General features: G+C 52.5%; 2 protein-coding genes across 7 annotated transcripts; both read right to left on the bottom strand.

Moving 5' to 3' along the window:
* Positions 1-372: 372 nt before the first annotated feature.
* Positions 373-2,725, bottom strand: Cd2bp2 (CD2 cytoplasmic tail binding protein 2). Of its 6 annotated transcripts, none has more exons than XM_051145324.1 (7): positions 2,634-2,725; positions 2,045-2,145; positions 1,742-1,877; positions 1,468-1,625; positions 930-1,365; positions 746-852; positions 373-670 (listed from the first exon to the last, which is right to left on the bottom strand). In XM_051145324.1, exons 2-7 carry the CDS (start codon positions 2,120-2,122, stop codon positions 560-562), a joined length of 1,026 nt encoding a protein of 341 aa, XP_051001281.1. In that variant the 5' UTR covers positions 2,123-2,145; positions 2,634-2,725; the 3' UTR covers positions 373-559. The 6 variants fall into 6 exon arrangements, with proteins under 6 accessions (XP_051001281.1, XP_051001282.1, XP_051001284.1 ...); XM_051145325.1 differs by having other exon boundaries at positions 2,045-2,151; positions 2,576-2,672; XM_051145327.1 differs by having other exon boundaries at positions 2,045-2,151; positions 2,634-2,652.
* A 1,906-nt stretch (positions 2,726-4,631) lies between these two features.
* Tbc1d10b (TBC1 domain family member 10B) lies at positions 4,632-16,886 on the bottom strand. Its single transcript, XM_051145302.1, has 9 exons — positions 15,985-16,886; positions 12,865-12,964; positions 12,502-12,609; positions 12,298-12,404; positions 7,217-7,331; positions 7,031-7,096; positions 6,652-6,841; positions 6,196-6,350; positions 4,632-6,112 (listed from the first exon to the last, which is right to left on the bottom strand). The coding sequence occupies exons 1-9, from the start codon at positions 16,869-16,871 to the stop codon at positions 5,471-5,473; spliced, it is 2,370 nt and encodes a 789-aa protein (XP_051001259.1). The 5' UTR covers positions 16,872-16,886; the 3' UTR covers positions 4,632-5,470.
* Positions 16,887-17,396: the final 510 nt, after the last annotated feature.

The following is a 17,396-nucleotide window of genomic DNA, read 5'->3' on the forward strand; positions in this document are numbered from 1 at the left end:
TAAGAGCTATGAAAACTACTACAGAAAGCCAGACTAGGGACAAGAGGAGAACCCATGTTTAAGAGACTTCCTGTGCATTCTCAATAGGGCCTCAAACCCCAGCTGTAAGGGGCTGCCCAGACCCAGCTGTAAGGGGTGCCCGGACAGAGAATCTGAACCCCTAAAAACCAAAGATCAGCAGAAGAAGGACTTCCAGGGGAGTTTTACGTGACAAGCATAAGTCAAGGTGGGAAAGTCACAGGACACCTGACGGGTCCCACCTCTGCCACCAAGGTGAGAAACAAAACTGAGGCAGTCCGAGATTCCATAGAGAGGCATCTGAGGAAGAGTCTCTTCGGGGCAAACACTCAAAGACCCAGGTGAGGCTGACAGGAGCTACAGAAGAGGCCGGTTTCTGGCCATCAGCACAGTCAAGGCCCTGATACACACTCAAGGCTTTTATTGGGAAAGAGAAATTGGCTGCAAAGTGGCCTCCCATATCCTCACTGCCCGAGGCAGCTGGGGCCTCCTCTGCCAAGTCCAAGAAACAAGGGGATGCCACACTGGGCCCTCAGCAGGCTCACGTGTAGAGATCAAAATCAATGCGCTTGGAATTGTAGAACTGACCGCCTGGAGGGTCCAGCTTCCGGCAATAAACTCCATCTGGGAAGTAGCCTTCACTCACCCAGGTCTGTAAGAAGAGAGGACCAAACTCAGGGAAGATGACGGAAGCCGGGATGGACAGACAAGACAGAAAGGGGCTTACCTGCATCTGGGCGCTGGTGAAGGGTCCATACAGCTCAGCATCCCCTGTGTTCTCCCACTTATACTCCCACAGCACATCCATCAGACCGTCTCCTGCTGACTCTGCTTCTAAAACAATGAGGATATTTGGGCCTCGGTGCCCCGCCTCCTGCCCGCACTGTCCCTCCTGTGCCCTCCACTCTTACCTTCTTTCTGGGTAGGGGTGGGGGTTTCCAGTTCCCCCTCTGTTACTTCCTCAGCAAACATGTCCAGGGAGGGTGGAGGTGTGGGGTCATGGGATGCCTGGCTCCGACACCCCAAACCTTTTAGTCGCATAGCCAACCGTTCCCTTGTTTCCTGGTATACACCAAGGTTGCCTCGAGCCACCATCTGATCAGCCAACCCAGAAAGTCGGTCTAGGCGCTGGGGGGAGTTGGGCCTTCCAGTCCCCTTGCTGTCCCCTTTGCCTCCTCCTCGGGCCCCCAGTCGCCTAAGTGCCCCAGCCACTGTCTCTCTTGGCAACAATAACTCCAAAAGTCCCTCCAGGAGGGCTTGGGGACTCATTGGAGTCTGACCCAGGCTGTCTTCCTCTTCTGAGTCTGAAACCTGGTGCTTATCAGGCGGCCTTTCCTTGATCTTCACCTGTGAGGAAAAGGTAACTATTGTTTCCTACGAACTTGCACCAGGGCCCAGGCCCAGCACCTGCATTCCCAAGCCTAAGTCAGGACCGGTCCTGGGCCACACCCAGTCAATGTTGTCCAGCCAGCTGTCTCGGATCTGCGCATCCTGGTTCAGGAAGTAGTTGCCATCAGCATCAAAGTGGCCTTCCTCCATCTCTTCCTGCAGGTTGAAGGGTGTGATCCTCACACCCCCCTCACTAGGGAGAGTAGCTGCTTCCTGACCTGCACCGAAGACATGGGGGCCCCATGCTAGGCATGCAAAAACCAAACGGGCGTACCTCCCACCTCCATATCCAGACTGTCCCTCCAACGTAGTTAATGCCCTGGGATTAGCTCACCTTCCACATCCTCTGAGGCCAGGATATCATATTTGCTGGACCCCTCCTCATCCTCATCTTCCTCATCGCTGTCTAAAGAGTGTTTGCCTTTGAAGCGGCTCCCAGGGCCCCCTGTTCCAGCCACAGGGTCCACTAGCTGTGAATACGAAGCAGCAAATTAGAAATACACACTACTGGCTAGTTTTCCCAACTATTCCAGGACCTGTCCCCAATCTGGAATCCTTCCAAACCCAGTGCATCGGGGAAAGCTAACCCTCTCTTTGGCTTCCCAGCTTTAGGGAACTTAGGAACTGGCCATCTCACCTTCTTTTTGGGAACACTGGTTTCATCTTCATCATCCTCATCTCCCACACCTTGAAAAGTCACTTTCCTCTTTGGCATGTCTGGCAGTAGACTTCCTCCAGCTGGACCTCGGAAAAAGATACGAAGTAAGGAAATTAGGTAAGGAGAGAGAACCGCGAGAGCGCCCAGGCTCCACAAACATTTTTCCTGGTAAATGCCAGGTCCCGTCTGAGAGAGGAAGGGTCACTAAACCATCTGAAAGAACTAGGAGGCAGGACGTCCGGAATTGAATTGGCAACTCAGAGGCCCTGACCGGAGGATAGGTGAAGGATCTCCGCCCCCGCGTGGACCAGGTAGGTACTCCTACCCCGGAAAAATCAAAAAAGGCAGGCTACCCTACGTCATTACTCTCCTACTAGCCCGCAGCTACAGAGCTCAACCACCTCTCCCACCCGAATGCCCTGAAAGGCCGGTCGGACCCAAGAGCCCTAGTAGCCTCGAACCCCCAATTCCACATAGCGACCCGCTCGACCATATCCGACTCTGGCGTACAAATTAGAGGCGAAGCAAACCCGCAGGTAGACGAACAGTCTCACTCGTCTGCGCTCACCTAGGAACCCAGAATCAGGCGGGGAAGAAAAGGAGCGATGCTTTCGCCGGTTTTACTTCCGGGGCACCCGCCTCCATCACCCGGAAGAAGAGTGTGGAGAAGGCCATGGAGGACCGGAAGTGGCTTCACTCCTATCCAAAAGACTGCCACAACGGGCGGATGTATACTTTTAGCAATGGACGACGCTCCCGCGGGAAGTGACGTAAGAGCACAACGACTCGCGAGAACTCCATACTTGCCTCACCCGGCTTAAGGATGGCGGGAACTGTTGATTATTCCTCTGCAATGGAGGCTCTGCTGAGGACGTGGCGCTCTGTCTGCTTAAGGAGGTCCCCAGGGCCTGGATGGAGGGACAGAGGCCGAGCAGGGGCTCTGGGTTTCCGTTTGCTTTTATGGGTAGGTTTCTGACCACCTAACGGCATTCAGTGGAAACCTTGCTTTCCGAGCTTAACACAGCCCCAGTACTCTGGGAGACGGAGGCAGGATCGGGTGTCGCAAGATTGAGGCCAGTCTGGGACACAATATGAGAATGCCTCTATTTTTAAAAAACCTTGTTTTTCTTCCGGAGCCCTGCTTCTGATTATAAGCACTCAGGCATCTCCCAAACCTAGTTTCTTTTAGGGCCCAGGAAGTCACTTGCCCCGTGTCTGTTCCACACTCAATCCTAGTTTCTGTAGTGGGACAGCCCTCACAGGAGGCGGTGCTGGCATGGATGCCCAGAACCCAGTCAGTGCCCTGCTCTCAGGTAGGCGCAGAAAAGCCCTTGAGCCAGTTGCAAGATGAAGCCTGCCGATCCCTTAGCACCCCGCCGAGGTGATGGAGTCCAGCTCCCGCGAAGGTGGGGCCAGTGAGACCTCAGTTTTCCATCTGGAGCCCTCGGAACAAGCGAAAGCCTGAGCACCTCCTCCCCATCCCCACCCGCAGGCGAGCCTGCTGGAGCTGAAGAGCTCGGCCAGATGGGCCACACCTTTCTCTATGGTTTCCACCTTTCTCAATCACCGTGACATCAGTTTCTTGCGTGGGCACAGAACACAGGTCCTAGGCCAGGAGGACACCTCGCTGCAGGAAGGAGCCGGAAACAGTTCTCAGCACGGCTGCTTCATCCTGGAGGCAACTGGCGGCAGAACCCCATGCCTTTACTATCCCGACCCTGGTAGAGGAGGTGGGGCTACAAGCTAGCCAAAGGGGGGAAAAAAAGAGCTGGAGAGTTGGTTGTGTGCACTTGCTGCGACGAACTGACCAAGTGCTGATCAGGAATCTAGCTCAAGCTCAACTGTGGTGGTTTTGCAGCCACTCTCGGCCCCCCACCCCACCCCTCGCCCCCAATCAGCTTCCAGGAACTACTACACGAGCCTGTTGGAAAGGAGATCCCAGTCCTGAAGCCACGCAGAGAGTCCCACGAGGGGAGGTCTGTGACCGTGAAGGCAGCAGGGCCTGGGCAAAGCTGAAGCAGGAGCCGGCCCACCCGCGCTTGTTGATGAGCTATGGAACTAGAGTTTGCTGTAACATCCGCCTTCCCCCAGGTCAGACAACCCATTCACAGGGGTGGTTGCCTAACATGATCAGAAAACAGGTATTTACATTACAATTTCTAGCTGTAGTAAACATGAAGTAGCAACGAAAGTGCTTTTATAGTTAGGATCACCACAGCTGTATTAAACGGTTGCAGTACTAGGGAGGTTGGAAATGGCTGCTCTAGATGTACCTGTTAGCGTCAGCAGGCTGCACTGCACCTATGGGGACTCAGACTTCCATTGTGTGTGTGTGCTTTTTTTCTTATTATCTTTTTCGAGGCAGCGTTTCTCTGTGTAGTCTTGGATATCCTGGACTTGCTTTGTAGACCAGGCTGGCCTCAGACTCATAGTGACCCGCCTGCCTCTGCCTCCCTGAGCGCTAGGATTACAGGCGTGTGCCACCGGGCCCAGCTGAGACTCAGACTTTGTTCCAGCGCCCTCCACTTTTCTCCACAACCCTCTTCAAATAAAGGCAGGAGACAGATCCAGGTATAACAGCAGGCTCTTTTGCTGGTTCCTCAAAGCGCCACATACCGCCACTGGGGTGGGGCCAAGACAGAAGAGAATGTAAACACTGGGTTCCACCCCCTGGACTCAAGGGAAGACCCTTACTCAGAGAGGGCTTGACGGCTGGAAAGGAACAAAATGAAAGATAGGCTTCCTGATGAGACAGCAGAAGCCTGAGCATACAAAGCAATGGGTTAGGAGAGAGTAGGACGTGGGTGGGAAGGAAATGGAGGACGTTTCCTTGCATATCCCCTTAAATAAACTGCAGTGCAGCACTGTGGGAGGAGGAGAGGACAGAGCCCACCCTAGGCCAACCTGACCTTCTGTACATAATTACAACACAGGGATATCCAGGAGAGAAAAAACAGCCTTGGCCCCAGAAAGATACTGGGGTGACAGGCAGGGCCCCAAGACAAGAAAAGGAACCTAGCTCCACCATCTAAGGGAAGCCACTGGAGTGTAAGAATCTGCAACTGCTAACTGCCATTGCCAAGAGCCACCCATGTAGTGACAAAAGGCGAATTAAGACAGCACCCCAGAAGGAATTCATAGGAGTGACAGAGACCCAAGCTGGGCCTAATTGGACGAAAGAGTCTCCAGACTTGGTCGCTGTTACCCTAGGAAACGTAACTGTCCCATGCACTGTGGCTGTCCTGGCCATACAGGGATCGGCAGCTGGCAAGGAGTCAGGGAGATCAAGCCACTTTCCTCAAAAAAAGGAAGAGCCTGCTAAGGGAGCGGGGAGAACACCCCTGTCATGCCTGCTCTAGGCGGAGGGAAAGGAGGAGGGCCATGCCATCCAGACCCAGCAAGAGGTCAGAAGTAAGCATCCTGCCGGGCCTCAGCTGCTGACCTGTCCCCATCATCATGGGGTGCTGGGGGCCCATCTGCCTTTCGACGCAGGGAGAGTTTCCGGCCTTGGCCCTTCTTCTCCTGCTTCTGCCGTTCCTTGTCCTGCCTCTGCCGCTCCTTCTCCTGCTTCTCCCGCTCCTTGTCCTGCCTCTGCCGCTCCCTCTCCCGCTCCTTGTCCTGTCTCTGCCGCTCCCTCTCCCGCTCCTTGTCCTGCCTCTGCCGCTCCTTCTCCTGCCGTCTGGTCTCCTTGCTGGTGCCTAGTGGGGTGCTGTTGCCAGTGGGTGAAGGAAGAGATGGGTGCAGTCCCTCAGCAGTGACGACAGCCCCAGGGACAGGGCCGGCGCTGGCCCTGCGGACAGGAGGTGGTGGAGAAGGAGCTCCTCCAGCTACCCGGGAGCCTCTGCTCTTGAGACTAGGGAGGCTGAGGAGGCTGGAGGAAGGGCCGAGGGGTGGTTGCTGCCGCCTGCGCTCCTCATGGATGGCTCGGGAGCCATGTAGTCGCCGTGAGGGCCGATATTGCAGCTCTCCCCTAGTTTCCCGCCACTTCTTCAGCTGGGCTGTATTCTCCCGCTCAATCAATGCTTCTGTCACTGGGAGGTTTGTTACCTAGACAGAGGACAGGGAGCCAGAGTATAGACAGTGTGGAAATGCCTTCAAGTGGGCAAGGTGTGCTGAGGCTCGTGGCCTACCTCATGCACCAAGAAGTCCTCCTGCATACACTGTTGTGGCAGGTTTCGAAGCTGCTCCATGGTTTCATACATGCCTTGACAGGAGCGTAGCTTTTCCACAGAACCCAGTGTGTGTCGCAGTAAGACTAGAGCCACTCGGAAGATGATCTTAACGCCTACAGGGTCAGAGAGGAATGGAAAGAGAGATCAGGTCCAGGATCTCAACCTGTCTCATGGAGGAAAAGACAGCCTCTGTTGCTGTTTTCTGCGAGCCTTACAGGTGAAGAAAGTTGCAATGGGTTGTAGACTTCTTGGAGGGCAAGCAGACTCTAGGTTGGTAGCTGAACCAAGATGGGTCCTGTTTTTCCTTCCTGCAGACTGCTTATTATGAAGCCTAGGCCCAACAATACTTTTGTTCACGGGCTACCAGTAAAGTAACAAATCCCAGCCCCTCAGCCTAGACGGCCACGGAAATACCTTCACAGAAAAACATGTCCCAGACACGCAGCACTGAAGCCCAGGGGAGGGTGCGGGCAAAGATGCACATGAACCACTCTGTCATGTAGAGCACGGGGTCAATGCGCTGCCGCCGAAGGTGCCGATGTGCCAGCGGCGAAGCCCGGCGCAGGAGGGCAAAAAAAATTTCTCCATCCAACTGAATGGCCTCCTAGAGGTGACAGGAAGAGCCGTGAGAAGTGCGTCTGGCTTGCTCCGGCCCCTTCAGGGTACACTTAAACCTAAGAGGGTGTGTTGACCTCAGTGGTAGAGGCACAGAAGGACAAGTGAGGCCAGGCAGGGACCCACGGCAGCCTTGGGAGGATCACAGCCCCAGTGCACCCAGCTTCCGGACACTCACCAGCCCTGCGCTGTAGTAACCTGGGAGGTACTTGTCGCAGATCTGTACCAGGCACCAAAAGGCTTGCTAAGAAAGGCAAGAACAAGGAGCAGGGTGGGCCTGAGAGCAGGGAGTGGGCAGCTCTCCCTCACCACGGCATGCCAACATCTTCTCACCCCCACCCGACACTGGTCCACTTATGCTGACCTCCGCAGGCATGTGCATGAGCAGCACGGCAGCCACCGGAGCCTGGGCCTGACAGTAGCCCTCGTCAGGCCTGTAGATGGTGTAGGCCTTCAGGATTCGGTACAGGTCCTGTTGCCTAAATGGAGTGCAGAATACGGCAGTCATCAAGCCTGCCCCTAGTCCTGACCAGAGCTCGCTTACATCAGTTCTCAGCCAGTCCCAGGGTGTCACCACCACAGCTTCCCAGCCCCTGCCAGAGGGTCAGCATCAAAGTACCCCAGGTCCTGGCCTTTCATGCCCATTCCCTCCTTCACCTGCAACCACCCCCAAAGCAATCACGGTCATTTTCTGGAGGAACCTATCAACAGCCACAGCTCCGCCCCTCCTCTGGAACCAAGTGTTTTTAGACCCCAGGGCAGGCGATCTGTTATCTGTTGCCCTGGATCTCATCAGCCCTCCCCACATGTCCAGTAGTCCTGGTTCTTGAAGGCCAGGGAGCCAGCTATCGTTCACACCTTTCTCTTATCTCTGCATTGAAGCACATCTGTGCCCTAGCCCTGCGCTTCCTCCTTGCTGAGTTCCATCATACCTGATCTTTCCATCTACTCAAAAACAGCCTCCTGCATCCCCAGGGTCTAGCCACCGGGTCTGAGCCATGCTACATCTTCTCTCCTGCGCTCCACAGCTACTTTCACCTCTGCCCTCTATCTCCTGCCCCAAAGCATCCATCACCTCCCAGGCCTCCCCGCCTCCAGCCATGCTGCTGATGCTGTCTATGCTAGCCCCACCCCAAATCCAGTCACTCAGGTGTGATTGTTTATGCCTTATCTGCAACTACATCGCTGTTACTTTTCTTTTTTTTTTTTTGGTTTTTCGAGACAGGGTCTCTGGACTCACTTTGTAGACCAGGCTGGCCTCAAACTCAAATCAGTCCACCAGCTTCTGCCTCCTGAGTGCTGGCATTAAAGGTGTGAGCCACCACACCCAGCCTCACTATTACTTCTTAAAACATTTTGAGAACTCTTGCAGGGTTCTAGCATTCTGTACCCAAAAATGACCCTGGATTTCTGATCCTCCTGCCTCCATCTCGCCAGTACCAGGATTAACAGCACGCACCACCACACTTGGTTTTCTGTGGTGCTGTAAGTCAGACTCATGCATGTGAGACAGGCACCCCTGTTTAGTAATGTAGTGACACAGCTGATGCCGCTGATTATTTTGCCTAATATATAATAAAAGTGATCAACACCAAACGAACACTAACCAACCACTGGGGGCCAAAGAGATAGCTCAGCAGTTAAGAGGACTTGTGTTGCTCTTACAGAGGACCCAGGCTTAGCTCCCAGCACTCACATACACGGTGGCTCATAACCACCTGTAACTCCAGTTCCAGATGACCCCACACTTCTGACATCCTTGGGCACCAGACATGCAAAAATGTAGCTTCTACCATATCCACCTGGACCCCAGCCTGCCTTTCTTCGAGTGTGCTACCTTTTCTGCTTCATCAATTTTTCTTCTTTTTCAAGTTTCATTTCTTTTACAGCACTAGGACTGATCCCAGGGCCTTGGGCATGCTAGGCATGCACTGTACCACTGCGCTACATTTCCAGACTTTTTTCTTTTTCCTTACTGAGGGTGTCAGGCTTGTCAATCAAGTGTCTTTATCCACTGAGCACCTCACTGGTCCTTACTCCTGTTCAAAACAGTGTCCCTTAATCCCACTGTCCAAAGAACACAGTTTCCTTCCTTACTAGTCAGCCAAGTTTCTCTAGAAAATATACTACACACTTGCTCAGCACTTCCCTGTGTTCCCCACAAAACTCCTTTTTGTCAAATCACTAATGAGACAGATATAATGGCTCACACTGTTAACTCTAGGACTGGAGGCTAAGATAGGAAGATTTCCAGAACTCTGAGGCTGAGCTATACTGTAAGACTGTCTCAAAAAAAAAAAAAAAAAAAAAAAAAAAAAGAGCTGGCCGTGGTAGTGCACACCTGTTATCCCAGCACTCTGGAGGCAGAGGCAGGCGGATCTCTTGTGAGTTCGAGGCCAGCCTGGTCTACAAAGTGAGTTCAGGACAGGCAGGGATACACCTGGCTAGTTTGTCGGGAAAAAAATGTTTTATTTATGAGTGCTTTATCTGCATGTACACATGCATACCAGAAGAGCACATCAGATCACATTGTAGATGGCTGTGAGCCACCATGTGCTTGCTGGGAACTGAACTCAGGTTCTCTGGAAAAGTAGGCAGTGCTCTCAACTGCTGAGCCACCTCTCCAGCCCATTTATATATTTTTCATTTTCTCATTCCCAAAATATTGGTAGTTCCAGGTTCAAGCCTTGCTTGCCTATCTTTATAATTTATTTATTTACTTTGAGACAGGTCTCACTCTGCATGTCTGACTGGCCTAAGACTCAGTGTCTCTACCTCCCAGGCTGGGATCAGAAGATGAATGTTACCACACCAGGTCCTATCTTCCTTTTGTACCTGTACTTGCTGCTTGAAGAGCTCATCTCATCCTGTGGGTGAGCAAGCCTAATCCTTCATAAGCACACTTTCAATTACCAACTTAAGCTTCTTTCTTGAGCCAGGCAGCGGTGGCACATGCCTTTAGTCCCAGCAGAAGCAAGGGGATCTTTGAGTTCAAGGCCAGCCTGGTCTATATAGCGAGTTCCAGGACAGCCAAGGCTACATAGAAACCCTGTATCAATAAACAAACAACAACAAAAAACCCCTTTTGCTGGGTGGTAGTACCACTCACATTTAATCCCAGAACTTGGGGGGTAAGGCAGGTGGATCTCTGTGGTCTACAGAGCAAGTTCCAGTACAGCCAGAGCTGTTACACAGAAAAACCCTGTCTCAAAAAACAAAAAAAATTTTTGAGCCAGGTAATCCCAGGACTCAGGGAGGCGGAGGCAGAGTTAGGTGGATCTCTGTGAGTTTGAGGCCAGTCTTGTCTAAAAAGCAAGTCTAGGATAGTCAAGGCTACACATAGAAACCCTCTCTTGAAAAACCAAAAACCAGGGGCTAGAGAGATAGCTCAGTGGTTGAGAGCACTGTCTGCTCTTCCAGAGGTTTTGAGTTCAATTCCCAGCAACCACATGTGGCTCACAACAATCTATAATGTGATCTAATGCCCTCTTCTGGCCTGCAGGGATACAAGCAGGCTAGGCACTGTATACATAATAAATAAATAAATCTTAAAAAAAGAAAAACCAAAAACCACAGGTTTGGTGGTACATGCCTTTAAGCCCACCACTTGGGAGGAAGAGGCAGGCGAATCTCTGAGTGAGTTCCAGGACAGCCAGGGCTACACAAAGAAACCCTATCTAGGGGGGGAGGGGAGGAGAAAGAAAGAAAGAAAAAAGAAAAACCAAAAAATAACAAAACCCCACCAAAACAAAAAAGCAAGCAAGCAGACAAACAAACCCTTCTTTTCTGAAATTCGGGCTTATAATATATTTAGTACCCAACCTGCCTACAGCCCAAACCTCGTCCTAGTTTGGGACACAGTCTTACTCTAGCAAAACTGTCTGGGAACTCAAGACATAGGTCAGGTGCCTTAACTCATGAGAATCCTCCTGCTTCAGCTCCCTAAGTGCTGGTTTGATCCACAGCCCCCCCCCCCCCCCCCGACAAACCCTTCTAGTTCCACCTAAGTACCTGAGGCATGAGCTACCAAGTCTGACTCTAAAACCTCTAGCATAACCAAAATCTACCTTTCCTCCAATTCTCTGCCCTTTGCCAGGAAGTAGCCAGCCTCTCGTGCGTCCTGCTTTCGAACCCCGACCCCACACGCTGTCCATTCTCCTTACTGCTTTAACCTCCTCCAGCGCTTATCAGTCCTTCACATGCTTTCCTTCATCTAGGATTGTCTACTCACGCAGGAAGACAGCTTTTGGGTTTGGTTCATTGCTGTCATCTGTGACTAAAACAGTGTCTGACAGAAGTAGGTACTAAGTAACTATTTGTTGAAAGATGAACATATTGCTAAACATGTTTATTTGAGGTAGGCATGGCAGCATATATCTACAGTCTTGCATTTGAGAGGCTGCAGCAGAGTACCGAGTTCCAGGCCAGTCTGCACTATCCAGCAAATTCAAGGTCACTCTCAACAAACAAACCAAAAAAAAAAAAAAAAAAAAAAAAAAAGCTAGCTGTGGTGGCATAGCCTTTAATCCTAGCACTTGGGAGACGGAGACAGATCTCAATTAGAAGCTAGTCTCATCTACGTAGTCAAACCCTATCTCAAGGGAGAACCTTACATAAAGAAAGAAAGAAAGTATATACTTAAAGTTCATCTATGGCTGAGAACATAGCTGTATACAGCAGAAAAGCCACATATGAACCTAAGATCACCTCGCATGCTAGTAAGGAGTGTTATCTTTATTTCATCCTGAAGAAGCTCAGCCTTCAGAATAAAACCCAGCTGGGTGTGGTGGTGCACACCTTTGATCCCAGCACTGTGGAGGCAGACACAGGTGGATCTATGAGTTCAAGGCCAGCCTGGTCTACAAAGTGAGCCCAAGACAGCCAAGGCTACACAGAGAAACCCTGTCTCAAAAAACAAAACAAAACAAAAAAAATGTTGAACCATATTTGACAGGGGATAGGTACAGGAAAGAAAATTAACCTCAAAACTTCTCCAAATAGATATATAACACCAGGCTTTAAAATTTCCAAATGTTAAGAACTAAAACACTTAATGCTAAATTTTCAAAGCAGTTTTAAAACTAGGTAGTGACCACATATGTATTTAGAATGCATTGTTGGTAACAGAGGTACAGCCTTGCTACTTTAGGTTTTTTGTTTGGTTTTTCAAGACAGGGCTTCTCCGTGTAGCCTTAGCTGTCCTGGACTTGCTCTGTAGACCAGGCTGGCCTAGAACTCACAGCGATCCACCTGCCTCTGCCTCCCGAGTGCTGGGATTAAGGGCATGCACCATCACCGCCCAGCAACACCTGATTTCTTGACAATAATATCACTTCCATCGCTTTGCTTCTTTTAACACTGCTTGACGCTCAACCACCCTTCTAAGAGCCCTTGAGGGCGAGACTTGCTTGGCCAGCCTTGGACAGGTGTGTGTCAGGCTCTTACCCGTGCCCTCCTCGAGCCGCAAACATCTCGTGGAAAGGAAACTGGCGGTGCAGGTCCTTCTCAATCACATCCAGCCACTTGGGGTCCCCAGGAGCCCGTTCCAGCTCCTGCAGCGGACAGCGGGGATTACCTCAGAATCTGGGAGAGCCGACTTCTCCTGCAGAAACACTGCCACACAGCCCCACACCCTAGAGCTGCACAAACCTCAAACTTGCCCGGGTTCTGCTCCAGGAGCTCCTTGCTATTAGACAGGTACTGCCAGGCCTTGGCTCTGAGAGAGGAAGGGATCCCTTTCCGGCAGCGCAGCTTTACCTAAGGCAGAGTGGCATCTAGGGTGACAGCTTCAGAGCTGGAACATTCTCCAAGCTTTCCCCACCAGACACACTGCTCCCACGTGCCAGATGTGACAACGTGGACACGGGCAGGCCACAGTTTAAGGGTCCTCCTTCCAAGGTCCAAGCACCACTGACCCTCAGTGTGTTAGGATGGCAAACATTATTAGTTTCCGGCAGCACCGGCTCCCCCAGCCCCTTGCACATTGCCCAGCCCACCGTACAGCCCTCAAACCTTCTGGAAACGCCGTGACAGCCACTTATCCCAGTTACTGAACATCTCCAGCCATTTGAGCTCCCGCTGACGAGCCACATCCACAGGAATAGAGCTCTCTCTGCAGAATTGGAGTAAGTATAGAAGAGTTCAGTGGCAGTACTTCAGGCTGCTGGGGAAACTGAGGCAGCCAGTTCCCTCAGGCTTAACTAAGAAACTAGAAATTGTGTAAGACCAAAATGTCTGAATACTTGGATATCCAAAGACTTTTCTACCACACTTTAAAGGCTTCCTTCTCACACAGAGAATTTAAGTCCTACTTTTGACATTCAGTTTTGGTAATACTGAAGAGACACATTCTGGCTGAGAGTGTAGTTCAGTGGTACTGTACTTGTCATGCAGAACTCAGTCCCAGCACTGCCAAAAACAATAATTAAATATAAGCCACATTTTGTATTAAATCCGTATCTAAGTCCTAGTTTTACCATTTATTTACTGTGTGATCTTTTTTTGTTTTGTTTTGTTTTGTAGACAGGGTCTCCCTGTGTAACCTTGGCTGTCCGGGACTCGCTTTGTAGACCAGGCTGGCCTCTAATTCAAAGAGATCCACCTGCCTCTGCCTCCTGAGTGCTGGGATTAAAGTCATATGCCACCACATCTGGCGTCAGTTTTTCTAAGCTTCAATTTCTCATTTGAAAGGTAGAGTGAATGACACTCTCTACCTGAAAGGACTTGTAAATCGCCTGTAGCAGTAACAATGACCTTCTATGCCTCATCTTATCCTATGAGACACAAGAGTTCTTGGGCCATCTGTGATTTTCTCTCCTCCTCCTCTTTGCAACCTCCCCAGACTCCCAAGCAAATGAATTCTCCTGCCCTGAAGCTGTTCTGTTAGCTCCATGTTCAAGGTGCTCCATCTGTCTGGAAATGGTTGGTTACTTACAGAAACCAGTTCTAGTAGAACGAAATGGAAGAAAGAGCATGGCTTTTAGAAATTCCACAGACTAAGCTCAGAGCCCAGCCCAGTCCCTTAGAAACTAGGAAGTCTTGACATGTGAGTAACCAGTCTCCTCCTCAGCTATAAATGGGATGCCACTACCTACAGTTATGAGGATTAGTAAGAAAAATATATAAAAAGACTGTTAAATAGGAGCGCAACCGATGTTAATTTATTTTGTGTTGGCAATGCCTTAAACAGAGACATCATCTCTCACTACATCTCTGTCATAAAATAGTTCCACATTCTCTGGGCCTTTTCCGCCTCCAGGAACATTAGCTTACAAGGGCGGGAAGGGCAGGAGTAAGAGCGCTGGGTGCTCTTGTTGAGAACCAGAGTTCAGTTCCAATGACACTCTCTTCTTGCCTCACTGGGTACTACTCGCATGAGGTGCACGGACATAATGCAGGTAAAACACCCATACACATAAACTTTGCTAAACTTAAAAAAGGGCAGGGGGGTTAAGTCCACTATGACATGAGAGCGCAATGACAAAGATTCGCACAAGAATTATTATTGCAAGGACAGTAGGCATCAGGGGCGGCTTCCTGGAGGAGAGGGACATCAGAAACGTGCCAAAAGGAGTTAAGAGAAACCAGGAGGCAAGTGGATGGACCTCAATAATTCACTACTAATTTAATACAGAGCCTAGCAGATGGGTGCTAACACCAAAGAAGCTAGCATGGAGCCAGTGTGTAGCCTCGAGAGCTTGGAATTTACCCTGTAGGAGCAAAATGTGTTCATGGGAGACAGCTTCTGAAGTGACGAAGTTACAAAGCAGAGAAATAGCATGCAGTGCTTGACACTGGAGCAATATTCTAAAACCGAATTTGAACCAAGTTCTTCTGGACAGATTAGTATGGAGAACTGTCCACTAGTCACACAGATCCATATTATTTGAGGGAGGTAGCTCGACTTTTTTTTATTTTTTTATTTTTTTGGTTTTTCAAGAGTGGGTTTCTCTGTGTAGCCTGGGCTGTCCTGGACTCACTTTGTAGACCAGGCTGGCCTTGAACTCACAGCGATCTGCCTGCCTCTGCCTCCTGAGTGGAGTGCTGGGATTAAAGGTGTGCACCATCATGCCCAGCTTTACTTTTGTTTCTTATAAACTGAAAAAAGTGCAGAAGAAAGGACCAGGGTCAAACTTTCAGACTGAACGTTGATGCCCACTCAGGTTCTTGGAGGTTTGTGAGTTACAAACCCTGCCTACATTACTCTCCTACCCCACCTTCCTGATTCAGACCCTCTTCAGCAGAATCTCACACCCAGGTGCTCCCAGAGCCCTCTGACCTCTAGGCTAAACCCCACCAACTACATGGAAACCAACTGTTTGGGCATTCCCTCCAGACCAGTGAGCTCTTTTTAAGTAGTACTTGAGCGCTTAGTGCAGGGCCTGGCTGCAGTGTCCTGGCCGAACTACCCTGGTTATGGACCAGCAAGAAGGTTAAGGGACCACAGGAACGCTGGTCAGGATCCAGAGAGAGGGAAGGAAGAAGTCAGCGCAATCACACCCCCACCTTAGGAGTGACTCAAGCCCCTCCCTGGAAGGAACTAGGAAAGCTAGGCTAGGGCAGGGGAGATGAGGAAATGGGAAGAGGCCACCCCCACCCCTTTCCTTCAGTGAAAATACAAGACCGGCTTCTCACAGAAGCCCTGCCTTCAGGGTCTCCCCTCCATCAACCAGTCCTCCCCACCCCACCATTCTGCCCACCGATAAGCCCTTCAAAGTGCCTGCATCCCTTTTGCCCTCAGGGACCTAAGATCTCTACCAGAAGGCAGGCCCAACCAACCTTCCAGAATATTTGACTTTTAGTTAAAAGAGTTTCATACCAAACAGCTGGTGCCTTAGCTGTTTAGAACTATCATCTCCTTCAACCCTTCCCTTCACAGAGGAAACTGAGGCACAGAAACAGGGACACCACTAGCTCAAGGGCACAGGCTTACACAAGGTCTAGGCTTAAACCTAGGTGGCTGCCTTGATCCCCATTCTCCAACTCTGAAACCACAGAAACCCCAGGATGCTCAGAGCACTGCAGCTCCAGCTAATGACTCCCTGGGTCAAGGCTGGCCAGGTGCATCACTTCCCCTTCCCCCACCTCCCCTTCCACGGGCAGGCCCCCCAAGGATGCCCACGGTGTACTCACAGGCTCCCCGAGTACTGGCTGCCCCCCAGGAAACCATACTTGTCCGTCTTGCGCAGGGCCAGCCCGTTTATCTCCGAGTCTGAACCCAAGGAGCTCACATCATCCGCCAAGGACTCCAAGGTCCCCGACATGAGGCTCACAGAATCCAAGTAGCTCAGGGTGTCCGGGGCCTGCCCTCGAGGCCCAGAGATGCCAGGTCCTAGGCTGGACGTGGAGCCCAGGTCTTGAGAGTTTTCAACAGGCTCCGGAGCTGGGGTCACCGTCACCACAGCCACCGGAGCCTCACACGTCCCTGGAGGGGCTGTGACAGGCCCTGAGGGAGGGTCCCCAGGCGCGGGCCCTGCAGATGCTGATGTAGCAGCTCCATGTCCACCTGTCACCTGTCCTGCTCCACCCCGTGCAGTCACTACTGAAGCCACTGTGGTTCCCGGCTTGGGGGCAAGCGGGGGTTTGGCAGTCAGGGCTCCAGGTGCCGTTCTGGAAGGGGTCCGAGTGGGGGTCCCTGGTCCCGGGACAGGCGAGGCGCGAACCTCTTCCGTCTTCGGAGGGTCTGTCCCCGAAGCCAAGGCCACCGATGTTTCGACTCCTGCCTCTGCCGCCGGTGCGGGGGATTCTTGAGTCTTGGCGGCTTCGGGCGAGGCCTCCAGGGTTAGCACCACCACCGTGCTGCCCGGAGCCGCCGTCTGTGCGGATGCCGGGATCCAGGCTGGCTGAGCCTCCCCGGGAGCCACCAGGTCGACCGGAGCCGAAGTGGCCGTAGTCACCGGTGGTCCCGGGGCCACCACTACGACCGGTCCGGCCCGGGAACCCCGGGGCGGGGGCGAAGGGGCAGCGGAGGCGCCGTGACGGCGCGGCGGGGCCACCAGGGGCGCCGGGCCGGTCTCCATAGCCGCGGGCCGCCCCTCACATCCCCTCCGCCGGGGAGGCCGCAGAAGGCGCCGCCCCTCGGGCCGCCCGGAGCAGCCCGCCCGGGCTGCAGAGAGGGCGAAGGGCGCGGCTCGGCGCGCGCCGGGGGCGGGGCGGGACCGGGCGGCAGGCGGCGGGCGGCGCGCGCAGGCGGGGCAGGGGTCGGGGGCGCTCGCGCCGGGGTCTCCCGGCCTCTCACCCTGCTCGCGCGCTCGCGCCGCCCCTTCCCTGCGAGGGGCCGGCTGCCGACGTCGCGCCTGCGCAGACGTGGAGGAGCCGCCAGTGGCTCGGCGGACTACGCCTGCGCGAGGGAAGGCCCTCTCGCGCCCCCCCCCCTCCTTTTTTTTTCTCCTCCTCCCGCCCCCTCCAGAGGACCTAGACATCATAGGAGAGAAAAACTGGGTTCCTGCCAATCCATGGAAGGGTGGGTGGGGTTGGAGGCGGGAAGACAGTCGGGTAGTCCAGAAAGAGGAAATGAAGGAGGCGGAGGCAGGACGAAGAAAGCA

Source organism: Acomys russatus, chromosome 5 (assembly GCF_903995435.1).
Source record: "Acomys russatus chromosome 5, mAcoRus1.1, whole genome shotgun sequence".
In the NCBI taxonomy this organism is placed as follows: Eukaryota; Metazoa; Chordata; class Mammalia; order Rodentia; family Muridae; genus Acomys; species Acomys russatus.